The following is a 23072-nucleotide window of genomic DNA, read 5'->3' as shown; positions in this document are numbered from 1 at the left end:
GACATATGAACAGAATCACCGAAAATCATGCCAAATTATTTTTAAAATCAAAATGCATTTGGGATGGAATTCATTACAATTACGGTTCCAAAATATTCTAACATTCCAAAGTAGGATAAGACGTAATATGTGATTAGAATGTAAGAAAGAAGAAAAGGAGGAGCTCATTGCTGTATGTGAAGGTTTCATTAACTGCAAAAATCGCTTTCAATGGCTGCCTGTTTGTGTATAAAATACAAGCAGAAGAAGACTAACGTCGACTAAAACAATTCTCAGCTCTAACTAACTACTAACTACTCAGGCTAACTAAAAACGTGTATTCTACTAATAAAGGTGCTACGAACTAATAAAGTTGGAGCATGAGAGAGTATGCCCAACTTAGAAAGAAAACAATGAAGCAACAGGCAACGACTTGGTAAACATATCTGCAACTTGCAGCTGACTGGGAATGTGGCGAGGAAGGATGAACCCACATTTGAAGTGATCACGAATCACGTGACAGTCGATGTCAAGATGTTTTGTTCTTTCATGAAAAATGGGATTCTCACTTATTTGGATTGCAGCCTTATCATCACAATGGAAGGGAAATGGAGCGGAAACAGATATACCAAACTCGCCCAGAAGATAGCTTATCCAGAGTAATTCGCAAAAAGCGGTTCCCATACTCCGATATCCAGCTTCGGCGAAAGATCGAGAAACAGTGGGTTGTTTTTTTTTTTTGTTTTCCAAAAGATCAAGGAACTGCTCAAGAAGACACAATAACCTATAATAGAACGTCTTGAGTCAATGCAAGATGCCAAACATAATAACCCATTGCCCAACATGCAACATGTTGTATATGTTTCATCCTTCGCTTTTATTTTTTCAAATTACCATCATCTTCTTCTCAAATAAACTTTCTGTGAACTCAGTGCTCTTTCAGTAATGAATTTTAACAGGAACACTGAAGATTTTACAAATTGATAAGAACACAAACTTGCACAATTGATTGCACAAATTCGGAAGCAGAGCCGTGAGTTTCATTTCTGAATTTTGTTCTGTTACAGTGCTTAACGAAGAAGAGGAACTCTGTTTAAATATATAGTTTTGCTTCCTAACTGTCCAACTAACTAACAACCAACTTGGTAGCTTATGTGGCCCAATCGTGTTGCGAATAAATGACGTCAGCGCTGACTAGCGCTGGCTGTACAAAACTAACAGAAACCAGAGCAAAAAGGCGTAGGCACGCCTTCAACGCATAAATGCGATTTTCTACCCTTTATCCAAAATTCCAACATTAGCAGCAGCTTGAATGGCAACTCCAGCAGCACCTTGAATGGTATTTTCAGAACTAGAATCAAGCTGTGAGGAACTTGAAGATGACGACTGAATCTGCATGTCAACAGCCCCCCAACAAGTGGGACTAGGGGCAAAGCACACAAGGCCCAACTTGGAGACAAACGAGCCAAAAAGTTTGAGGGAAACAGCTTTAGTAAAAACATCTGCAACTTGATCGAGACTTCGAACCAGAACTGGATTGATGAATCCATCCTTATAAGCATCACGCACAATGTGACAATCAATCTCGATGTGCTTCGTTCGCTCGTGAAACGCCGGATTAGCCAAGATATGAACGGCGGCCTTATTGTCACAAAAAAGAGAAACAGGCAAGTTAAGTGAAACACCAAAATCAGCAAGCAGATAAGATATCCAACGTAATTCACAGACTAATGCAGCCAAACTCCGATATTTAGCTTTCGCAGTTGATCGAGACATTGTTGATTGTTTCTTAGTCTTTCAAGAAATAAGAGCCGGACCAAGAAAGACGCAGAAGCCAGTTAAAGAGCGTCTAGAGTCGGAACATGAAGCCCAATCCGCATCGCAAAAAGCTTGAAGGTCAAGAGAGTTAGCAGCGGGAAGAAATAAACAGAGGGAAGGGCAACCCTTCAAGTAGCGTACCACATGGAGTGCAGCCTTCCAATGAGCTTCGCAAGGTTGATGGAGATACTGACTCAATTGCTGGACAGAGTAGGATATGTCCGGCCTCATGAAGCTGAGGTAAAGCAAGCGACCAATCAACCTCCTGTACGAGTCAGAAGTAGGAAGCAAGGGACCAGTGTCCGAGCTCAATTTTAGGCCTGGTGGCAGAGGCGTAGGAGCAGCCTTGGCATCCACTAAACCAGTGTCAACTAGTATGTCCATAACATACTTGGTTTGAGCCAGATAAATCCCTTGAGAACTGCGTGCAATTTCTAATCCCAGAAAATAACGAGCACGGCCAATGTCCTTTATAATAAAAAGTTTATGCAGGTAAGCCTTCACTTTCTGAATTTCATCTATGTCGGCTCCTACAAGAAGTATGTCATCGACATACATAAGAAGCGAGATCATACCATTAGCAGAGTGTAAGAAGAACAAACAATGGTCATGTGCGCTTTGTTTAAAGCCAAATTGCTGCAATTTAAGTGTCAGTTCAACATTCCACTGGCGTGAAGCCTGCTTCAAGCCATACAAGGACCGTTCAAGTTTACAAACAACACCAAGATTCACCTTATACCCGGCAGGAGGTATCATGTAAATATCCTCTTCTAAATACCCGTGAAGGAAGGCGTTATTAACGTCTAATTGTTCAAGAGCCCATCCACGAGCTGCAGCGAAAGTGAAAAATAGACGCACAGTTACCGCCTTCGCCACAGGCGAAAAACTCTCCGTATAGTCAATCCCCTCGATTTGATTGAAGCCTTTAGCGACGAGACATGCCTTATACCTTTCAATACTACCATCAGCCCTCAATTTAACTTTGTAAACCCATTTAGACCCTATAGGTCGTTTCCCAGCTGGTAAACTTGTTAATTTCCATCTCTGATTCTGCTCTAGAGCCTGCAGTTCGGCATCCATTGCTGCTTTCCACTCTGGATGCTTGACAGCCTCAGCAAAGGAATGAGGCTCACGTATAGTAGTTAGTGCAGCTACAAATGAAGTGTAACTGGGAGAAGTTGGCTGCAAGGAAGAGGAATCATGCTGACATACGAAATCATCGAGCAATAAAGGTTTTCGAACGACTCTAGTAGACCTGCGAAGAGAAATGCGAGTGTCTAAAGAAGTACCAGCCTGTTGAAGTTCAGTGGTTGCTGCAGGTGTTGTACTAGAGGATGTAAGCGAAGCAGCTGGGCTTGGAATGAGAAGTTCAGTATCTTTATCATCAACTCCAGCAGTGACTGTGGGAAGAGGGCAGTGTACATCATCTGCAGCTTGTTCTTGAGCAAAAGGAAAGCTGAATTCATTGAAGATAACATCTCTGGATGTAAATAAAGTGTGGTCCTCCAAATCGTATACTTTATACCCTTTCTGTGTTAGTGAATAACCCAGAAACACGCATCTATGAGCCATTTTATCAAACTTTGTTTTGTGTGGATTGGTGTTTGTAGCGAAGCAGAGACAACCGAAGACTTTAAGATGATTGTATGCAGGTACACGCCCAAATAGTACTTCAAAAGGAGTCCGCCAATTTAAGACATGTGTAGGAGCTCTATTCATAATGTAGGTCGCGGCCAACACGGATTCTCCCCAAAACCGAAGGGGAAGAGCAGACTGAAACATCAATGCTCTGGCAATGTTAAGCATTTGTCTATGTTTTCGCTCAATTCTGCCATTTTGTTGGGGTGTGTAGACACAAGACGTCTGATGCACAATGCCCAATTTTTGACACAAGGTTTGACAGTGTATGTTCAAGAACTCTGACCCATTATCCGAACGAAACACTTTGATCTTGGCTCCAAATTGCGTTTCAACCATCGCTGCAAAAGTCTGTAAGTTAGAGACAACTTGATCCTTGTGTTTGATAAGGTACGTCCACAAGGATCGACTGTAATCATCAAGAACAGTCAAGACATAATGGCATCCTGTCAAACTAGACGTCTTGTATGGACCTCAAACATCCAAATGCACCAATTCAAAGAGTGAAGTAGTGTGCGAGTCACTAGACTTGAAAGGAATTCTGCATTGCTTTGCTTTTGGACAAATTCCACAATTCAATTCCAATGGAATATTTGAAAGTTTATATTCATGAATGTGCTTAATAGCATCCATAGAGGCATGCCCCAATCTAGCATGCCACAATTCATCATTACATCCACCAAGAGTAGTACAAGAAGTGTGAAAATTCTTGCTGATAACATTTAAAGTTGCAGAAACAGAGGTTCTCAGAATGTACAACCTCTTGTTCAAAAATCCTTTAGCCAGCACCTTCTTAGTCACCTGGTCCTGCAACACGCATCCAAATTGATTGAACGTACACATGTAGTGATTCTCATTGCAAAGTTGACTCACAGAAAGCAGATTGACAGAAAAATTGGGAATATAAAGCACTGACTGAAGCTTAATCTCATCTGTCAACTTTACCGTCCCAACATAAGCAGCTGCCTTTTTTGATCCATCAGGAAGATGGATGAAATGTGTATGAGTAGGAGCAGAGTATGATTCAAAGTTTGACAAGTGTGCGCATATATGATTCGTAGCACCGAAATCAAGTATCCAATCATTCACACATAGTGCATTAGAAACAAATGTGTTACCTGCGAATTCCTCGTCACAGTGAGCGTAGTTCACAAAATTGGAAATAGGATCTGATGGTGTGTCTTTATTCCTCATGAGTTTCAGTATTTCTGCCATCATTCCAACCATATCTGCTTGTGAATTATTCTGAACAGAGGATGCATCCATTTTGTTCACCTCTTTAGAATAAATGTTTCCTGCAAAATTATAAGCTATAGCAAGTTGTTTCTTCTTCTCACATAATGCCTTATATATATCTGGAAACAAGTCTCCTTCAAGTGTCCTTGTTTATGGCAGTGGCTGCAAACCATACTCCGTTTATCCTTTTCCAGCATTGTTCTACGCCTTTGCATTTGTCTTTGTGAACTTCTACTTTCTTTCAGTGATATCTGATAAGCTGTGTTATTGACATTATCGGCAAGATGTGTTTGTACACTGCGTTGTTGCTCCACCGCAAATATCATGGAAAATGCTCTCTCCAAGTCCGGCAATAGATCTAACATGAGTAATTGGCTTTTTTCTTTATCAAAACTCTCATGGAGTCCCATGAGAAATTGCATAAGTTGTGTGGCAGTATTCATTTCTCCAATAGCTTTGTTTATTCCATACGAGCACCCTCCACAAGTACATTTAGGATACGGTGCTAAACAGAAAAGTTCGTTCCACAATTTCTTCAGCTTCGTCAAGTAGTTTGTTAACGTCATATCTCCTTGCGAAATCGAGGAGATCTCTCGCTGCAAGTGATAGATTGTTGGACCAGTGCTGCATCTATATCTCGCTTCTATCTCCAGCCATAGCTCACGAGATGAGCTTACATACATAAAGCCTTCTACGATTTCTTTAGAAATCGAATTCCAAATCCACGAAGTTACCATGAGGTCTGCCCTTCTCTATTGTTCGAACAAAGCAGAACTTGATGCCGGTCGTGGAAACGTTCCATCGATGAATACAAGCTTCATCTTGCATCCAAGAGCTACATAGACAGCTCTACTCCACGTCAAGTAGTTAGGCCATTCAGAGGCGATGAAGTGAGTACAAAACTTGAATTATCTGAGGGATGGAGATATAGAACTTCCCTCTAGTGAGTACAAAACTTGAATTATCTGAGGGATGGAGATATAGAACTTCCCTCTCATACTGATCTGTTTCCATCGATGATGAATCTGCCATAACTTCGATTTGCAATTACGGCAAAATATAGAAATGTGATAGCACCTGTGATGTATCAAGAGACCTTCAAGAAGAAGGCTCTGATACCATGAAGATTTTACAAATTGATAAGAACACAAACTTGCACAATTGATCGCACAAATTCGGAAGCAGAGCCATGAGTTTCATTTCTGAATTTTGTTCTGTTACAGTGCTTAACGAAGAAGAGGAACTCTGTTTAAATATATAGTTCTGCTTCCTAACTGTCCAACTAACCAACAACCAACTTGGCAGCTCATGTGGCCCAATCGTGTTGCGAATAAATGACGTCAGTGCTGAACAGAAACTTAACAGAAAACAGAGCAAAAAGGCGTAGGCACGCCTTCAACGCATAAATGCGATTTTCTACCCTTTATCCAAAATTCCAACATTGGCAGCAACTTGAATGGCAACTCCAGCAGCACCTTGAATGGTATTTTCAAAACTAGAATCAAGCTGTGAGGAACTTGAAGATGACAACTGAATCTGCATGTCAACAAACACTCTATTCACTTTAACAGGAACAATCTAGTAGAGATATCGTCTTCACTAACAGTTGATATTAGGAGAGCTTCTTTCGAGGCAGCTTTGATTTATTGAAAGCCACCAAGTCTGACCTTTGCAACTTCATAAAATAAAATGCTGGATGAGACCCTCTTCCTGCAGTTTCTGAAGCCACTTATACGAATTTTATTTTCAGAATATCGCATCTCTTTAGGTGGGTTATTTCCATGAAACAAAGATTGCCACACTAATCCACTCTGGAAGTTTTGAAATTTTTAAAAAATTTCGGTGACATAGTATGAACTGAAGCGAGAGCTCCAAAATCATATCATTCTCTGAAATCTTCTAGTTTGGACCCCTCTAACATCCAGACCCTATTATATTTTCTGGATGTTGATGATGGTCTTGTCCGAATTTACTACTTTGCGGGAAATTAATTTTTCCCACATGGTCTGATAGTCCGGCCAAGCAGAAGAAGATATCAATTCGTTAGTATTAACCTTAGGAATGCATGCCATCAGGCTAAGGCTAATCTTCATGAGTTGACACTTCATGTGACTCAAATGTTGTCGTTTCATTAGAGTCTAGTGATGACATTGTGCAATCGGTACTTGAATCCAATGTTACAGATCTAGAATCCTGCACTCCAATGGCATTTAGGGTCATACTCCCTTAACTCGTGAGTCATCCCCGAGGGTGATGTCTTCCGAATTGATTCTCGTCAATCATCCATAGCGAGGTGGACGCTAATAAGGAATTTCTTATGGTGACGTGGACTATGTCTAGATCAACTCACTGGATTTATCCGGCAACTTGGGCATTCACCGTTGGTTGTCAAACTTCTTGTCAAGCTCTCGAGGTTTTCTCGGAGGTACCTGAGTCTCAACATAATGGAGTTTGCTTCAAATGCCTTCATCTCTCTTCAGGAAATCTGCAAGAACATTTCATGAGATTTTATAACGACAATATTACAATAATAATATTGAAATTCAATTTGCATCTGATTATACGAGCTTTCTCTATCTTTGTTTCTAATTTATTTTTTAAGAAAGCCTTAATATTAATACTACCAATATTTAAAATAAATTTTTTAGCAAGTAAAAATAAAGTTCATTTCTTAAAAGCCTTCCAAACTGCAAAGGATTCCTTCCGGTTAATGTGCCAAACTTTGGCTTGTTATTATGAGAATTTTCCTCTTGTATATCTACAACGTTCTTCCCCTATAGTTGTCTTTTTCGCGAGTACTGCTGCCCATCTATAGCCATTGGCATCTGTGTAGACTACCAATTCATTCTCGTCCTCTGGTATAACAAGCTTTGATAGGTTATTGCAAACCTGTTCAGCTCGCAAACTCTTTTCGTGTGGATTTCTTCTCATTTCCACTTTGAGCTTTCCGTTACTTTCAAAAGTGGTCAGAAATTTTTCCTGTATCTTGCAAGATTCTTAATGAAGATGCATGTAAAATTAACAACTCCTAAGAAGCTCTGCAAATACTTCTTGTCCTTGAATACGACTCAAAAATTGTGAATTTTCTTCACAATATGGTTCTATAACTCAATTCTCATTTTCACTTTAAGCTTTCCGTTTTTCCGGTGAGCCACTTCACTGATCTAATGTGGCCTTTTCAGGTGAGCCACTTACAATCATGGGAATTCTCATTCCCTTAGATAAGGGATTAACCATTCCCTCTCCTCGATACGGTATTATCTATTTCCAACATGTTGGGAATCAGCGTTCTCTTTCTCTCCTTTTCTTTTTAAATTTTTTTGTCTTGTATTAGTTTAATATTTAACTTTGATTGTTATTAAAAATTTAAGTACTTTTTGTATCTAGTATTGATAAATAATTATGTATGCACGATAAGAAAAAAATAATTACTTTGATATTTAATTATTTTTATTAATTCAAAATAATTTCTTAACTAAGTACTGAATAAATAATGGTAAATGTACTAATTAAATACATTAGCCCATTTGATTTTTTGAATCAATTTTTTTATTTTGACAGAAAAATATTATCTTTATGTTTAACGAGTCAATAAAATTATTTATTACATAAATTATTATATAAATATATTTTCAATAATATATGAGATATTGTATAAATTGTTTATTACCTTGTGTAAGTAATTTCAAAATTACTATCAGGTAAATGTTAGCCCTCTATAAATGAGGTATAACTTGAACGAACCCACGTCTATTTATTATTATCTTTATTATTCTCTTAGGGCTTGTTTACTAGGCCTAACCCACTTAGATTGAATTGAAAGTTTACTTGGGCCCGTTGATATTGCTCTTTGTCACCGACATACACGACTAATACGTAGCTTTGCATTCATCTTGTTTGGCATGCATTGATGGCAACAAATAAAGCAAATTGATATCATTTTTTATTTCATTTAACATATATATATCTCATATATAAATTAAAACTATGTTGTATATTTTTATATCGAGAAAGTTTTTATACACATGATATATATATATATATATATATATTAAATGAAATAGAAAATACAACAAGACATATAACATAAAATGCAATCCGGCAAACGTCTCGATACATGAATGGATTTTTTCTTTTATTTCAAATCGAACTATATATCTTTTGTTCCAATTAACATATACAGGCCGCCAAGTGTTTAAAAGATTTTTATAAATAAAAGAAATTAAAGAATTAAAGAATATGAACTCCTTAATTTTCATTAGAATTAAAGAATTCACAAACAATCTTATTTTCTTACGCATATCACAACCTGCCAATGCATGGTTCAAAATTCAATGATATTATTCTAAAAAATAAGAAAACATTAGTATAGAATTCTTGGGGTTCACATTATGAGACAATTATTTCAAGTATCATATACATATAGAACCGAATAATTTTATTAAAAAACAAAATTAGAGATGGTCAACATAGTTTCTGTTAATTAATTGGACTAGGATCAGTGTAAAAGCAATTTTCCACAAAACATTTGTGTAGCAAACACGATTTTCTTACGTACGACAAGTTCATTAAAGTGACATTCTTTACGCGGTTCTAAAGACCACGTAAACAAATGTTTCAAGTCATTTTCAAGAATGTGTTCTAACCACAACTTCCTTCTCTTTTAACTGTATGTATATATCCAGCCAGTAACATTGTACACGCTCTAGTGTGTGTTAGTTTGTTTGGTTATTCATGCATATATACATACATATATCGAGATTTAAGTAATGGAAAAGCATGCGGATGTTTCTTCTCCACCACCGACGACTTACGTCCAGGCCGACGCCGTCACCTTCAAGGACCTAGTTCAGAAGCTCACCGGCGCACCCTGCGGTGGTTCAGCCCTCAAACTCCGCTCCAAGCTCGCAGACACCCGGCGGTCGCCCTACAAGCTGCAAGACCGGAGGAAGCACTCCGTTCGTGATCTCGAGATGATCAAACTTTCCGTGAAACCGACTGGGAACTCTCCGGGGAAGACTCGATCGAATACGCTTAATTCTCCGCCGGTGGAGAGCCCCACGACTCCTCTCGGGTGTGACGGGATGGTCTGCCGCCGGGTAGGGACGGAGTCGCCGCTGTCGGAGGAGGAGAGGGCCATTGCGGAGAAGCGTTTTTACTTGCATGCTTCGCCAGGGAAGGTGGAGCCGCCTGTGCTGTTGACTTTGTTCCCCTTGACTTCTCCAAAGCATGAATATTAGAGTGTTTTCTTTTTATTTCTTTCTTTCCGGAGCTATTTAGCCCCTATGATATATATGGAACCTTAGACAAAATTATATAGTTTATATTTCATAATTATTATATTTGTAGAGTCATCTATTATTTAATATCATAGAATTTAAATACTAAAATTGTAGACAAAAAAAATTATTTTAAATAACTATTACAGAAGATTGTGGATTTAGAAAACGCTTATACAAATCAACATTACAAAAATAGTAAATATCAACAAATAGTAACATATTTAAGGAAGCAGAAAAAAAGCACCAAGTACAACAAAGAATATTTTGGTTCAGGAGCCAAGTCCGGCAAAGAGAGCCCAAAACCACCAAGACCGACAACCTTTTACAGTTGCTTTGGACCACACTACAAAGGAGCACTCAAGAACCACTCAAAAATTTCCATTTAGGAAAACTTGTTCATGAACAACTTTTGATCAGGAGCAAGAGAAAAGGAGGGGGAAAAAGTTTGTTGTTCGGATTATTTTCACCAGAAAACACCGACGGCTCAAATAAGAGGGAAAACATTGATGCCGACGAGAGAGACATTGATAGCAGAGAGAGAGGAATGAAATTTTTCACTTGTTAAAATGAGGATAAATATATAAGAGGAGTCGGGTTGGATAATGGGCCGGGTGATGGAAATGGACCAATAGATGGGAGTGGGCCAAGATATCCGAACAAAAGGTTGTATTGGATTCGCGCTGGGCCAATTGGGGTCATGCCATATTTTTATCATAGTAAACGGAAAAACCGAAAACTATCACAAAAAATTCGTTTTTCATAATGATGAAACCATTCCAATTCCAATCTCAGATCTGAAGGGTAATGGGCATTTTTGGAAAATCCGGCCCACTATATTCTAAACAATAGTAAACACGTATGTTAGTTGTTACAAAAACTTTAAAAAAAAAACAGAAGTAATAGTCGATGTCCTTGATTTCAATTATTTTCCAAATTCATTTGTTCTATTCAAAAAATTATGTCTTTCTCAAAGTACTCTAAAAACCCATTAACATCACATGTTACACCCATATATAGCATTGTTTAATATAGGGGAAAAATACAAGCAATCCTCTCGTGATATTGCAGATGAGTAAATTATTTCTATATATATATAAAAAAAAAGTATTTTACCTCTCTGTATTTTTTAAAATGAACCTTTTTAAACAGAGATAATATTGTTTCATTTTAAAAAGTACAGAGAAATAAATTGCTATTACTTTTTTTATAAAGAGATAATTTGCTCATTTATAATTTCATAAAAAAAAAATTGTATGAAAGTCTTTTATATAGCATAGTAGGCATAGAGGACTACTTTTGTGTGACCACTCAAAAGAAAATTTGCATACTCTAAAACACCACATTGAAAATTATTACCTAGATTCTAGATTGAATTATAGAAGGCTAGGAGTACTGTAAATATGTAAAAGAAGTCATTTTGTTTATATTCATAAATAAATACAAGGCCTATTTAAACATGTGAACATTAATTTTACATGATCTTGATCTTACACATTTTTATTTTTACTTATTTTGGATCATATTAAATATTTTGTTATTAAATGGGCTTGATAAATATTTCTTTGCAAGATCACAATTAAGTTGTTTAACATGTGTAAATCACAACGTGAGACGTATTTTTATATATTTTTTAGGTTATATTTGGATTGACAGATTTCAAGTTTTGAATTTTAAATATTTGTTTACAGTTGTTTTAGATTTGTTTGGATAATTATAAATTTAAAGAATTCTAAATCTTTTGAATCTAAATCTGAATTAATTATATTTTGCTAAATATTGATGAATTTTTAAACTTTTATAATATGAAATCTTTTGAAATACTTTATCCAAATCTAGATCAATGTAAGGCAGATTTTAGGTTCAACTGTAGAGGAGGTATATTAGAGCCAGGTGAATTTCGGACCTAATTAAATATAAGCAAATAAGATCTCTGTTTTTTTTTTTTTGGTGGTTGGGGAGGGGGGGGGACCGTATGGAGGCATATTAGGCAGGCAAGAGGGGTTCTAGGTCAAATCCTAGACATACAAAGGCAGAGTGTATTTCATGCTTAATTAAAATTAAGCGGAATAAATTTTGAGTCGATCGAACCTCTCTTTTTACCATCCTACTTGATATTACCATCATTTACATAGTTGTCTGGTGGTCAATTGTCTATTTTTTTTTTATTTTTTTTTACCAAAAACTACTTAGGCAGTGTAGTGGTATTTTTCAAGTCCCCTCCCATCTCAATATATAAACCTAAGTTGAAGAAGTACAACATATTTCCTAAACTAAAACAATAGAGAGTATTATTCTCTTTACAAAATATCAAGTCCTAAGCAAAACTAATAAAAAAAAAAAAATTACAAAAATCAAGATAGATCCCAAACAAGTCTTGATAAAACTTGCATCATTATGGAGTTCAAAATAGTCGTAAAAAAAGATCAACTTCAATATTTGATCAGCCCAATTTTATCACCGAAAGCTCGCAAATTCTAAAAAAACAATTTGAATTACACAGAACATATTAAAAAACTGTTGCTGCAAAATCAAAGGAACTTTTGCCCAAATGTCTCTTCAATGCTACAAGATCAAATCTTTTTTTTCTTTTTTTTTTGTTTACAGATAAAAAAATGTGTAATTATATTTCCAGTGCTTTGTGGGTGTGGTATTTGATGACAATAGTTGACCCGTAATTCAAAAACGGGTTAAGTTGTCTGCATGTGCTCGACTAAAAGTTGGACTCAACTTATAAGTACGTTAGTGAAGCTATTAAAATTAAGTTGAATAATGTCCAATAAATTTTGTCAAAATGAACAATAAGTTCATCTCATAGCCTTTTAATTATAAACAACAAAACATCTACTTGATATTAATTGATGTTTTCTGTAAGTAACTAACCATTTTTTTTTTTTGTTTTTTTGGACATTCCAATTTAGACTCAATTTGGTTATATCGAATCAATTATATGATAAGTGCAATATATTTATCGTGTAATTAGTGTATAAGTCTGATTGATTTAATTTGAAAAAAATTAATTTAGTTAAGAATTTTGCCCATTTTGTAGTATCTTTTACGACAAACTTTGAATCTCATAAGTTGTGGCGATGGATTTTCGATAAATAGCATAGCTTAAAATAAGTTCCCAAAATCACTTAGGATACAGAAAAGCCGTTTCCGCAAGAGGACTTGTTCTTGGTCTTGGTTTATAGGGAATTAGGTCAAGAATATCCCGTGTTTCACACCTCTCAACTGAAAAATTAGTGCGCAAAAGGCCCAACACCCAAAACGTGTGAAGAACCTAATTACCGAGTCCCTGACCACCGTCCACCGGCCGTCGCCGCCATGATCCCACCACCGTCCAACCACCATTGCTCTACAAAGAGATGCGCCATTAGTATAAAATAGGACAGGGTAACTGAAGTACTAAGTGCTACGAGTATGTGATTCGAATTGCTCTTTTTCTCTTTGAACCAAATACTGTTTCTATAACTTCTGTGTCCCCAACCCCACCATTTTTCTTGTCTTTTCTTTTTCTATTTAATATGTAATTGCAAATTAAAGTAGAACTGTGAGCAATCCACCTTATCCTTTTGTTTTTGCTTCCTCCGTTTTCAGTTGCACTGAGCTATCATGTCCTATGTGTGCGTATCTCAAAGAGGATTTAATTGAAATCCTTTGGAATATTACAAAATCTCTTCAAGTATATTTTTTTTAATCAATTTTTGGGTTTATGACATCCTCTCACTAAATCTTGTCTTTGTGGTTGGCAATCCCTCTCCGAATTTCTCCTCATTCCTCTGCTTCTCCACCTATAACACTCCCGTATTGTTGTCCCACTCTTCTTCTCCGCCCCGCCCCTTTGCTCTCTTTCAGCCATAATCACAAACATTTAACGTCCGGAAGTTCTTGCTTACATATAACTCACTCTTGTTCTCTGTCTTTCTGTACGAACCAATTGTTCTTGCTCTTTAAAGAAAACCCGTTTGTCGATACATAATTTATTTGGCCCTCAATCAAACGTCGCGTAGAAAAGGACACTGTCGCAATCAAAGGGAGAGATTCAGATATGCAGGCTTCAACTGTGAGCCAAGAACCTACAAATCCCTTTGGGTTTGTATCCCAATTGGGCTATTTTGTTTCTTCCAGGTTCAATCCCGATGGGAACTCCACATTTTTGTCAAATTCCTTGTATTTAGATGCCAGGAAGAAGCCCAAGGCTGTGGCTTCATTGAGTCTCAGCACCAAAGGTGCTGCGTTTAGCATTAGAAGAGTAATGAATCAATTTAATAGAGCTATTAGATTCCATTGCGAGAGAATCCCACTTGGTTTTGCCTCAGTTCGGGTTGATGCCGGGGAGAATAATGGGTGTAGAGATGATGGTAATGGGATTCTGGAGGAGTCAGATGGAGTTCCTACGAATGGTGTTGTCTCTGATGCTCCAAAGAAGGTTTTGATATTGATGAGCGATACTGGAGGAGGCCATAGAGCTTCTGCCGAGGCCATTAGGGCAGCTTTCAATGAAGAGTTTGGAGATGATTACCAGGTATAGTGTTTGATTAAAAAGTGAACTATGTTGCTTCTTAGTGATTACCAAGTGGCAATTTTATTAAGAAAGTATGTTCTATTTTGTCTTTTAACTCTGCACAATCATTAAAGCATACATTGAAAACATTAATATCTGGTACCTCCTGCTTTGGAGCTTTTACCTTCCTCTGGCATGATCAAATTCAATCCCGGTGGTTTCACAAGTGATGGATCTGTGTGACAAGTCGGCATATTCCTTGCTTTATGTTTATCATGTGAATATGATTTTGGTTGAATGTCTATAGCCGTTGCTTTATGCCTTGGCTAGGAAGAGGAAAATGAATAACAGCTTAAAGAATTATGCCACAGGACTTCATGCTAATTACAATTTTTAGTTCTTCTGGAATTGTGAAATGTGTTCACTTGTCGAATATGTTCCCAGTGTTAAAGAGTTTCTTTTACAGGTTTTTATCACTGACTTGTGGACAGATCATACGCCATGGCCCTTTAATCAGTTACCAAAGAGTTATAATTTCCTTGTGAAACATGGGACACTGTGGAAAATGACATATTATGCTTCTGCTCCACGTGTTATTCATCGAACCAATTTTGCTGCCACCTCAACTTTCATTGCTCGGTGCGTTTACTTCTTTAATTTGTCTAGTTTCCTCTAATTATTTAGTTTATTTCTGATAAGAAAGTACTGTTTTAGTTCTGAAAAGCAGCAAGCTTATATGATTGTTCCTTGGGGTAGTGAGTGCAGCACAAGGGAAATACTAGTTTGCTCCTGTGGTAATCTTATGGTTGTCATGGTTTCTTATCTATGGTTTTCGTATTTATTTTGCTGAGATGGAAGGAAATTATAGAGCATATTCTTTGACGAACTGAAACATATTATTGTGTAACTCACTTGTATTTGTGTGTACACAATATAGTCAAAAGTTGGTTTGTTGCGTTCATATAGGACATTGATTCAGTCAGAGGTGCAGATTGTGAAATTAATGTTACTTATGCCTTTAGCCTTGGCCAATTGGAAGAAAATTACAGTCACTGGTTGCCTTTAAGCTTTATCCAATCGGCAACTTTTTTCACATGTATTACCTCCATAATAGTTTCAGCTCTGAAGACCTGAATTTGGTGAGCTCACATTGTTGTACCTCTGTGTTGACATTAATATCCTATAAACCTTTTATTTTACTCCCACTGTGGTGATGATTTGATGTCATGATCTTATCTTTGTCCTTGATACACATCCTTTTTAAGATTCTTAAGGAATCATCATGTCCTCTTTGGTTAGCTTCTACTTAGTGTTCATCAAATACTGTTGCTGGGATTATTTCTATATGAAGAACTACTTTTATTCTCTTCTAAAAGATGTTACAAGCATTTGTGTTTGCATAAGCGTCGGTTAATTCAGTTCAACATATGATTCTAACAAATATTTTGATCTCCTTGATTTCCCTAGAGAGGTTGCTAAAGGATTGATGAAATACCAGCCAGATATTATTATCAGTGTACACCCTCTGATGCAACATGTTCCACTTCGTATTTTGAGGGCTAAGGGTCTCTTGAAGAAGATTGTTTTTACCACTGTAGTAACAGACCTTTCCACCTGTCACCCAACATGGTAAGCCCCGAGCCATTTTGCCTAGTAAGGTACTAATAGTGCATATTTCAATGTGGATCTGATTTATTATGTATCAAATTGTAGGTTTCACAAGCTTGTGACAAGATGTTATTGCCCATCAGAAGAGGTAGCAAAACGTGCATTGAGAGCTGGTCTTCAGCGTTCTCAAATTAAGGTCTATGGCCTTCCCGTACGGCCCTCATTTGTGAAGCCTGTTCGCCCTAAGGTTGATATATTCTCTGTTTTCCTTTTCCTTGCATGATTTCAGATTTTAGTTCTCATATAATATCGCTCCAGGGTAATAATAATTTTATCTTATTATCATACCTTTTCATTTTGTTCTAATATTCCGTGATTTCATTGGTGCTGACATTTTTCTGTGCACGGTTGATCTGTTGGACTTTGTTGGGCATGTGATGAAAATCGTAAAGGTGTAAACGAAACAAGTTTTGCAGTAGGTATTGATAGCACATGACCGAGCAGACAATATGGATTTTTACGAAAAAAGTGATTCTATGTGTATGGCAGCAAACTGCTCACTTTTTTAACATGTTAAAGAAAAATCTATTGGTGCTTCACATTTTATGATCAAAGGGGGAAAAACTCCCAGGAACAAATGGAAGCTGATACTTATTGCATGTGTACTTTGAAAATGGAAAAAGGGTTTAAATCCTGCCATGCCTTCAAATTGTGATGTTGTTTACATGACAGACTTTTTGAAGTAAAGAGGAGTGCTAATATCTGGCAATTATAATTAATGTTGTAGGATGAATTGAGGAAGGATCTGGGAATGGATGAGCACCTCCCTGCCGTCTTGCTGATGGGTGGTGGTGAAGGTATGGGCCCCATTGAGGCCACTGCTCGAGCTCTTGGAGATGCATTATATGATGAAACTCATGGAGAACCGATTGGTCAGGTTCTTGTAATTTGTGGCCGAAACAAAAAGCTAGCCAGCAAATTGCAGTCAATTAACTGGAAGATCCCTGTCGAGGTAACACCTCTTAGCGAGTTCCCGCCATTGGTTGCAGTTTTGCAATTATTTATTTGGCCCAATCCATCAAAATGGAACAGTTAAACTAAAAGTTTCATATAGAAGAAGGCGAACAAAAACAAGTAGAAGATTGAAACCCTGTGTTCCCGGGATTATCTGACACATTGCTTTCAAGATTCTTCACTTATTCCTTCTTGCTTTTTACCTTTTATAAATTATCAGTCTTCCTTACTCATATCACTTAAAGATGCCATTTTCAGAGCAATCTGTGTGCCCCTTTTGTGTCTAATCTATCATTTTTGCGTTTCAGGTAAAGGGTTTTGTCTCCAAGATGGAGGAGTGCATGGGTGCTTGTGATTGCATTATCACTAAGGTATGTTGCTCGTGGCTATGATTCCGTCCACCCAACCCCACTGTCCCCTCTCAACCCAAGAATACTAATAAAGAGAACAATCTACTACCCATCTGACACTTGTGTTTCTCCAGGCTGGTCCTGGAACAATTGCAGAAGCTATGATTCGAGGACTTCCTATTATCCTAAATGATTACATTGCTGGCCAGGTAAACACAGTTCTCTGTCCATGCTTTAACTGTCTCAAACATATGTCATTTTGAGCTGAAATTTCTGAACTCCAGGAAGCCGGGAACGTTCCATACGTCGTACAAAACGGATGTGGGAAATTCTCAAAGTCCCCGAAAGAGATAGCAAACATAGTTTCTCAATGGTTTGGTCCAAAACAAGATGAGCTTGTAGCAATGTCCCAAAACTCACTGAGGCTTGCTAGGCCAGATGCCGTCTTTAAGATCGTGCACGATCTTCACGAATTGGTTAGACAAAGAAACTTTGTACCTCAGTATTGTACAACTTGAATGATTCAATTATGTCTTGGCAAAAATTTTGCTGTCTGGTGGAGAATATTCTTTCTCAAAGTAACATTTTCTCCTCAGTTCCCCTTTGAGTGGATTGAATTGATTAGAGTGCACTAAATCTCATGTGGCTAAAGCATTGATTCCTTGTATTTAACTCTAAAACCCCGTCATAATTACTTAGAACTAGTAATTTAAGTTTGGCTAATTAGAATCTTGTTAATCCTCAGAACTTATAGATTGATGACTTGCAAATTCTACTTTACACACATGCACGCAATATGTACATGCAGATTGCATAGCAAGACAACTTCTGGCGTGCAAACAAAATTTTAATCGCCAGTACAAAATAACAAATGAAATACCAAAAAAATATTAATTTTGCATGTATACACTCTTTAAATTGAACATTATTATGTAATAATAAAATATCCTCACAATCTTGCAAAAAATCTGATGGGGTGCAGTCCGGTGAGTAAGGGCATCAAATGAATTTTTCACAGTTTGGATTAAGGTTTCCATGTATAAGTTCAAGATAATGAATTTGAGTTTTGTCGAATGGATGTATATTTATTTTACTTCTGTAAATTATTGTAATTTATTTATTATTTTTAATTATATTAATAGATTCATTAAATTGAAATATACTTTAATATATTAAAATGAGTTATTGCAATTTATTTATAGTTATTAATTAAAAAAATAAGAAGGATTTAGTTGAACTCGGCGGGACGATAGAGTCGCTCGTAAAATCCACTAGAAACTCGAAAACTTCAAAATCTTTTTGCATTAACAAGAAAACAAACTCTCAACGTTGGACGCCTAATTTTAGTCATTTTCGTAATCCCGTTTCTTGGAAATGCCACTACCGACTAGTCAAGTGTCAACTAAGTTAACGTTCGAAGCACTTCCAAGTATTGAAGCCTCCGCATTCAACTTGTCTTCTCCTTTTTCTGGTTCTTCTGTTCAACTTTCTTCAAGAAAAGAACATAGAGACCCCCCAAATTCTTTCCTCTTTCGTTCTTGAATTTTCACCAAAAAATCACATAACTTGTTCTTTTCTGGGTTCTTTTTGCGTTTTCTTGGATCATGGGTTGGAGGTATAAAGCCGGTTTGGCGATGATTGGAGCTTTTGTGTTGATATGGGTTGCTGCCGCAGAGGTTACACAGGTCGGTCTTTGATTCCCCCCCCCCCCCCAAAAGTGTGTAATGTATGGCTTTTCTTCTTAAATTGTGCATGAGTTTAGATATTGTTTTCGGACTCTTTTTTTCTTTTTTTGGTGATGACGGGGTGATTTGTTTTGAATATTTAGTGTGTTGCTCACGGAAAATAAACTTGTTCTTGGGTAGGTTGATATGTTTGGGACTGAATGAACAGAAATATTGGGGATTCTTGGTTTTTTCTTTTTAAGTTGATTTTAAAAGTTGTGTATGGTTGCAATTTTCAATGATATTGTCCACTTGACTGGTATCAAATAAATGATTAAAGGAGCTCGAAGTTGAGGAGAATAGTAGCTGATAAACAGAAAAATAACAGATCGAAGTTATGAAAACCCGTTTAAGGATTCTGTTTTGTTCTTCTGGCTGGTTTGATGTTCACTTGTAAAGATTAGTTTTGTTATGAAACTTTTGATTGATGCTTTTCATGCAATAGAGTTCAGATACTTGGGAACTCTGATTTCTTTTGTAAGTTTTGTCAGTGAGGAAAGTTGACATTCTTGAAGTTTTGCAGAAAATTTTTACAGAATACAGACAGCCTTTTGCTCTCACATACTTGTGGATCTCCCTGATGGTGGTCTTCCTTCCAATAGCACTTTGTAGAGATCTGATATATAACTTATTGGACAGGAAGTGGATTGAAAGAATTTATGGCAAGAAAAGTATCTCAACACTAGTTGGGCTAGATTTTCCTCTCAGGGTCAGTGAGAAACAGGATGATCCAGAAGTAGCTTTGAAGAGCTACTTTATGACAGACATGAGTTTAGGTGAAACAGAAGTTGGACAACCTTTATTGTTTCAGAACCAGGAAGATGACTTCCAAATCCTCGAAGAGACACATGAACCAAGCTCATGGGAAGTAATCAAATGTAGCCTTTATCTTGCTCCAATATGGTTTATAACAGAGGTAATCTTCTCAACATTCTGTAATAGAGATTTATTTACACCATTATGTCTCACTAAACCAAAAAAGGAATAGAAATATATAAGAGCCATTATCAACTAAGCATTATCACCATTACAGGCTAAGCATTATAAAATGCCTTGGTTCTCATAAGCATTATCAACTTATAAAGAGAGGATTTATCTTATGTATTTGTAATTTACCAATTTAAAGTAATACTTATTTATGTTGATCTTATGCCACTCCTCTATCGGATATTTTAATTGACTATTGTGTCATCTTAATTTGATCATTATACCCAACTGATAACCTGATAATTTATTAAGATTTCATTATATCGATATATAACTACTTGATGCATAAGTATAAGAAAACCTTAACATTGAATGAAAATGCTGACTGTAATTTGTGGGCATAAAGAAAAGGAATCTGCTATAGACAAATGAATATAGCATTGGCATCATATGGCGTTTACAATGATACAGGCAAGTAAACTTTTCTTCATTCTGTTATGCCTGCAACTGACTGTATTGTCCTAACTTATTGCAGTATTTATCAAACTCTGCTCTGGCATATACCAGTGTTGCAAGCACAACTGTTTTGACTTCAACTTCAGGGCTCTTCACACTTTTCTTTGGGGCACTAATTGGACAGGACTCTGTAAATGTTGCAAAATTTGCAGCTGTTTTAATTAGTATGGCTGGTGTTGCAATGACTACTGTGGGGAAAACATGGGCCCCAGATGAAGTGCTTAGCATTTCTGAGTAAGTTTATGATATACGTAGTGTGCATAGCTGCAATCCTTTGCAACTGCACCAGGGACTGGCTCGTCACCTAGATTTTATTTTCCCTAGTTAGTACTGATATTCCTGGACATGGCAATTTTGAGTTCTCATGAGGGCACAATATCCCGGGAATAATAGCAGATTCCTGCATGTTATATGTTGAAAGTTAGAATGCATGTTTGTGTTTGTGTATATGTCTGTTGATGTGTGTGCACCAAGGAATGTAGAACAAATGGCGCTGGTGACTTTAAATGTGGTGGCAAAGACATTAAGTTGGAAATTTTTTCCAAATACTCATTTCTGAGTACAGAATTAGTATATGTTTTCACCTGTGAAGGAGTGCTCTTCTAATTATTCTGACATTCTAAAGAGTTAAGATGGGAATTTGAGTCGTTAAGCCAGTTCCTTCAATCACTAGATCTAATCGCGAACGCATTGGTGGCATCATTTGTAGTCATTTAAGTTTAGTACACAAGGTTTCATTTTGTTACTTGGAGGTAAAAGAATTTTCCCCTGCAATTTATGTTGATAGGACAAGAAGGCATTCCATCACCGGAGACATTTTTGGTCTGCTCTCTGCAGTATCTTATGGCTTATTTACAGGTATAGCCATATAATGATTGGTGAATACCATTTGTCTCAAAGGGATACTTGATTATGGAACATGAACTTTATGGACTTTGCAGTGCTTCTCAAGAGATCTGCTGGATCAGAAGGAGAGAAGGTTGATGTACAGAAGTTCTTTGGATATATAGGATTGTTTACTTTATTTGGTCTCTGGTGGCTAGGTAAGACACAATAAGTTGCCTAATGTTCTTCCTTATCCAAACCTCTTGGATAAATTTTTTGAAATTTCTTCTTTTTCCTTTCCACGAGATATTTATACTAAGACCATACCCTTAATGACATTTTTTTGAAGCCTACATAAACTATAAAAGCATAGTTATGAGCTAACCTTGTAACCTTGTTTTGATGCTCCATCAAGGAGATACAGATTTTCTACTTCTTATTCTTTGTCTCTATTCGATATATGAAAACACTTCTTTTGATGCGTTCAGAGTCTTTACCTGTATTGGCTCTGTAATCTTGTCAACATGATTGCATTCATCTAGTTCTCTTTACTCACTTGTCCTGCGTAAAAATGAAAATTTGTTTGTTTCATTAAAACCATTGTTCATTGTATTTCTGGTGTTGCCTTTGTTGTTCCAGTGTGGCCACTTAATGCCCTTGGAATTGAACCTGCTTTGAAGTTTCCAAGTTCAGCATCCATTACTGAAGTTGTTCTACTCAATGGCTTCGTAGGAAGTGTCCTGTCGGATTATCTATGGTATGAACTTTTGATGCACATAGATTTTATCTTGGTAATATGAAAATACCTGTTCTCCTAATGACAGCATCAATGATGTTATCTATCTACCTGAATATAAATGTAGAATTTGTCATGCTATATCCGCAGATATTATTGAATAAGATGCTCACTGCTATTTGACATATGGACGTACTCACCGCTACTACAGCAATTGTTAGCTGGATCATGCCTTATACATGCATACTGAGAACTGGATCTTGCCCTTGCGATCTTAAACTCATTGCAAACTTTTGCTGATTAATGTTACAGGGCGCTGTCCGTAGTGTGGACAACCCCATTGGTAGCAACACTTGGCATGTCGTTAACGATCCCCCTAGCAATGCTAGCTGATATGTTCGTCCATGGTCGTCATTACTCGGCCATCTATATTCTTGGATGCATTCAGGTGTGCTTTGGTGCTCTATTTATTCTCGTTCTTATCTTTTCTTTTTCATGTGAGTGGTTTATTGCTATTAATTTTCTCACATTTTAGAGTACAGTCCTCACTAACTTTTCGCACTATTCAGGTGTTTGCAGGATTTATCATCGCCAATCTCTCAGACAGGTTTTCTTGTAAAAGAAGATGATTAACGACCACGACGATATGGATCTTAGGCCTAGTATCTTTAATATTTGACACACTTCCATATAACCAGCTGTCTGTAAAGATTGTACCAAGAATTGTATAAACGTACATTGTATCATAATTCTTCATAGCTTTAACTTGTGAAATGCTGTTTTAAAACACGAGTGTGATAGCACACAAGTACAGATATTCTTGAAATTCGTACTCTCGAATTGGAGAGTTTAAAGTTACCAACATGTAATATCGTCTTATTCTCTTTTCCTTTGTCGTTTAACATAAATGTCATC

General features: G+C 36.9%; 3 protein-coding genes across 4 annotated transcripts; all 3 read left to right on the top strand.

Annotated features, from left to right (window-relative positions):
* Positions 9317-10013, top strand: LOC105165085 (VQ motif-containing protein 31-like). Its single transcript, XM_011083957.2, has one exon. It carries the CDS (start codon positions 9441-9443, stop codon positions 9909-9911), a length of 471 nt encoding a protein of 156 aa, XP_011082259.1. The 5' UTR covers positions 9317-9440; the 3' UTR covers positions 9912-10013.
* LOC105164881 (probable monogalactosyldiacylglycerol synthase, chloroplastic) lies at positions 13092-18087 on the top strand. Its single transcript, XM_011083693.2, has 8 exons — positions 13092-14478; positions 14924-15096; positions 15925-16086; positions 16171-16312; positions 16853-17077; positions 17388-17450; positions 17564-17638; positions 17714-18087. Exons 1-8 carry the CDS (start codon positions 14002-14004, stop codon positions 17945-17947), a joined length of 1551 nt encoding a protein of 516 aa, XP_011081995.1. The 5' UTR covers positions 13092-14001; the 3' UTR covers positions 17948-18087.
* Positions 18738-23015, top strand: LOC105164880 (thiamine-repressible mitochondrial transport protein THI74). 2 transcript variants are annotated; one of them, XM_011083692.2, is made up of 8 exons: positions 18746-19114; positions 19677-20069; positions 20616-20830; positions 21384-21454; positions 21538-21639; positions 22061-22178; positions 22470-22605; positions 22727-23015. In XM_011083692.2, exons 1-8 carry the CDS (start codon positions 19034-19036, stop codon positions 22784-22786), a joined length of 1176 nt encoding a protein of 391 aa, XP_011081994.1. In that variant the 5' UTR covers positions 18746-19033; the 3' UTR covers positions 22787-23015. The 2 variants fall into 2 exon arrangements, with proteins under 2 accessions (XP_020550381.1, XP_011081994.1); XM_020694722.1 differs by lacking the exons at positions 22470-22605; positions 22727-23015 and adding an exon at positions 22308-22459 and having other exon boundaries at positions 18738-19114.

This window comes from Sesamum indicum, linkage group LG6 (assembly GCF_000512975.1).
Source record: "Sesamum indicum cultivar Zhongzhi No. 13 linkage group LG6, S_indicum_v1.0, whole genome shotgun sequence".
In the NCBI taxonomy this organism is placed as follows: domain Eukaryota; kingdom Viridiplantae; phylum Streptophyta; class Magnoliopsida; order Lamiales; family Pedaliaceae; genus Sesamum; species Sesamum indicum.
The sequence above is the reverse complement of the archived record's forward strand: the minus strand, read 5'-3'. Positions and strand labels throughout refer to the sequence as shown.

Bases quoted from the DNA above. Each gene is read 5' to 3' on its own strand.
- LOC105165085 (XM_011083957.2), top strand. From the start codon at position 9,441: ATGGAAAAGCATGCGGATGTTTCTTCTCCACCACCGACGACTTACGTC.
- LOC105164881 (XM_011083693.2), top strand. From the start codon at position 14,002: ATGCAGGCTTCAACTGTGAGCCAAGAACCTACAAATCCCTTTGGGTTT. The intron at 16,087-16,170 runs GTAAGCCCCGAG...ATCAAATTGTAG, and splicing joins TCCACCTGTCACCCAACATG to GTTTCACAAGCTTGTGACAA. The intron at 17,639-17,713 runs GTAAACACAGTT...TCTGAACTCCAG, and splicing joins ATGATTACATTGCTGGCCAG to GAAGCCGGGAACGTTCCATA.
- LOC105164880 (XM_011083692.2), top strand. From the start codon at position 19,034: ATGGGTTGGAGGTATAAAGCCGGTTTGGCGATGATTGGAGCTTTTGTG. The intron at 20,070-20,615 runs GTAATCTTCTCA...AACTTATTGCAG, and splicing joins CAATATGGTTTATAACAGAG to TATTTATCAAACTCTGCTCT. The intron at 21,640-22,060 runs GTAAGACACAAT...TTGTTGTTCCAG, and splicing joins ATTTGGTCTCTGGTGGCTAG to TGTGGCCACTTAATGCCCTT.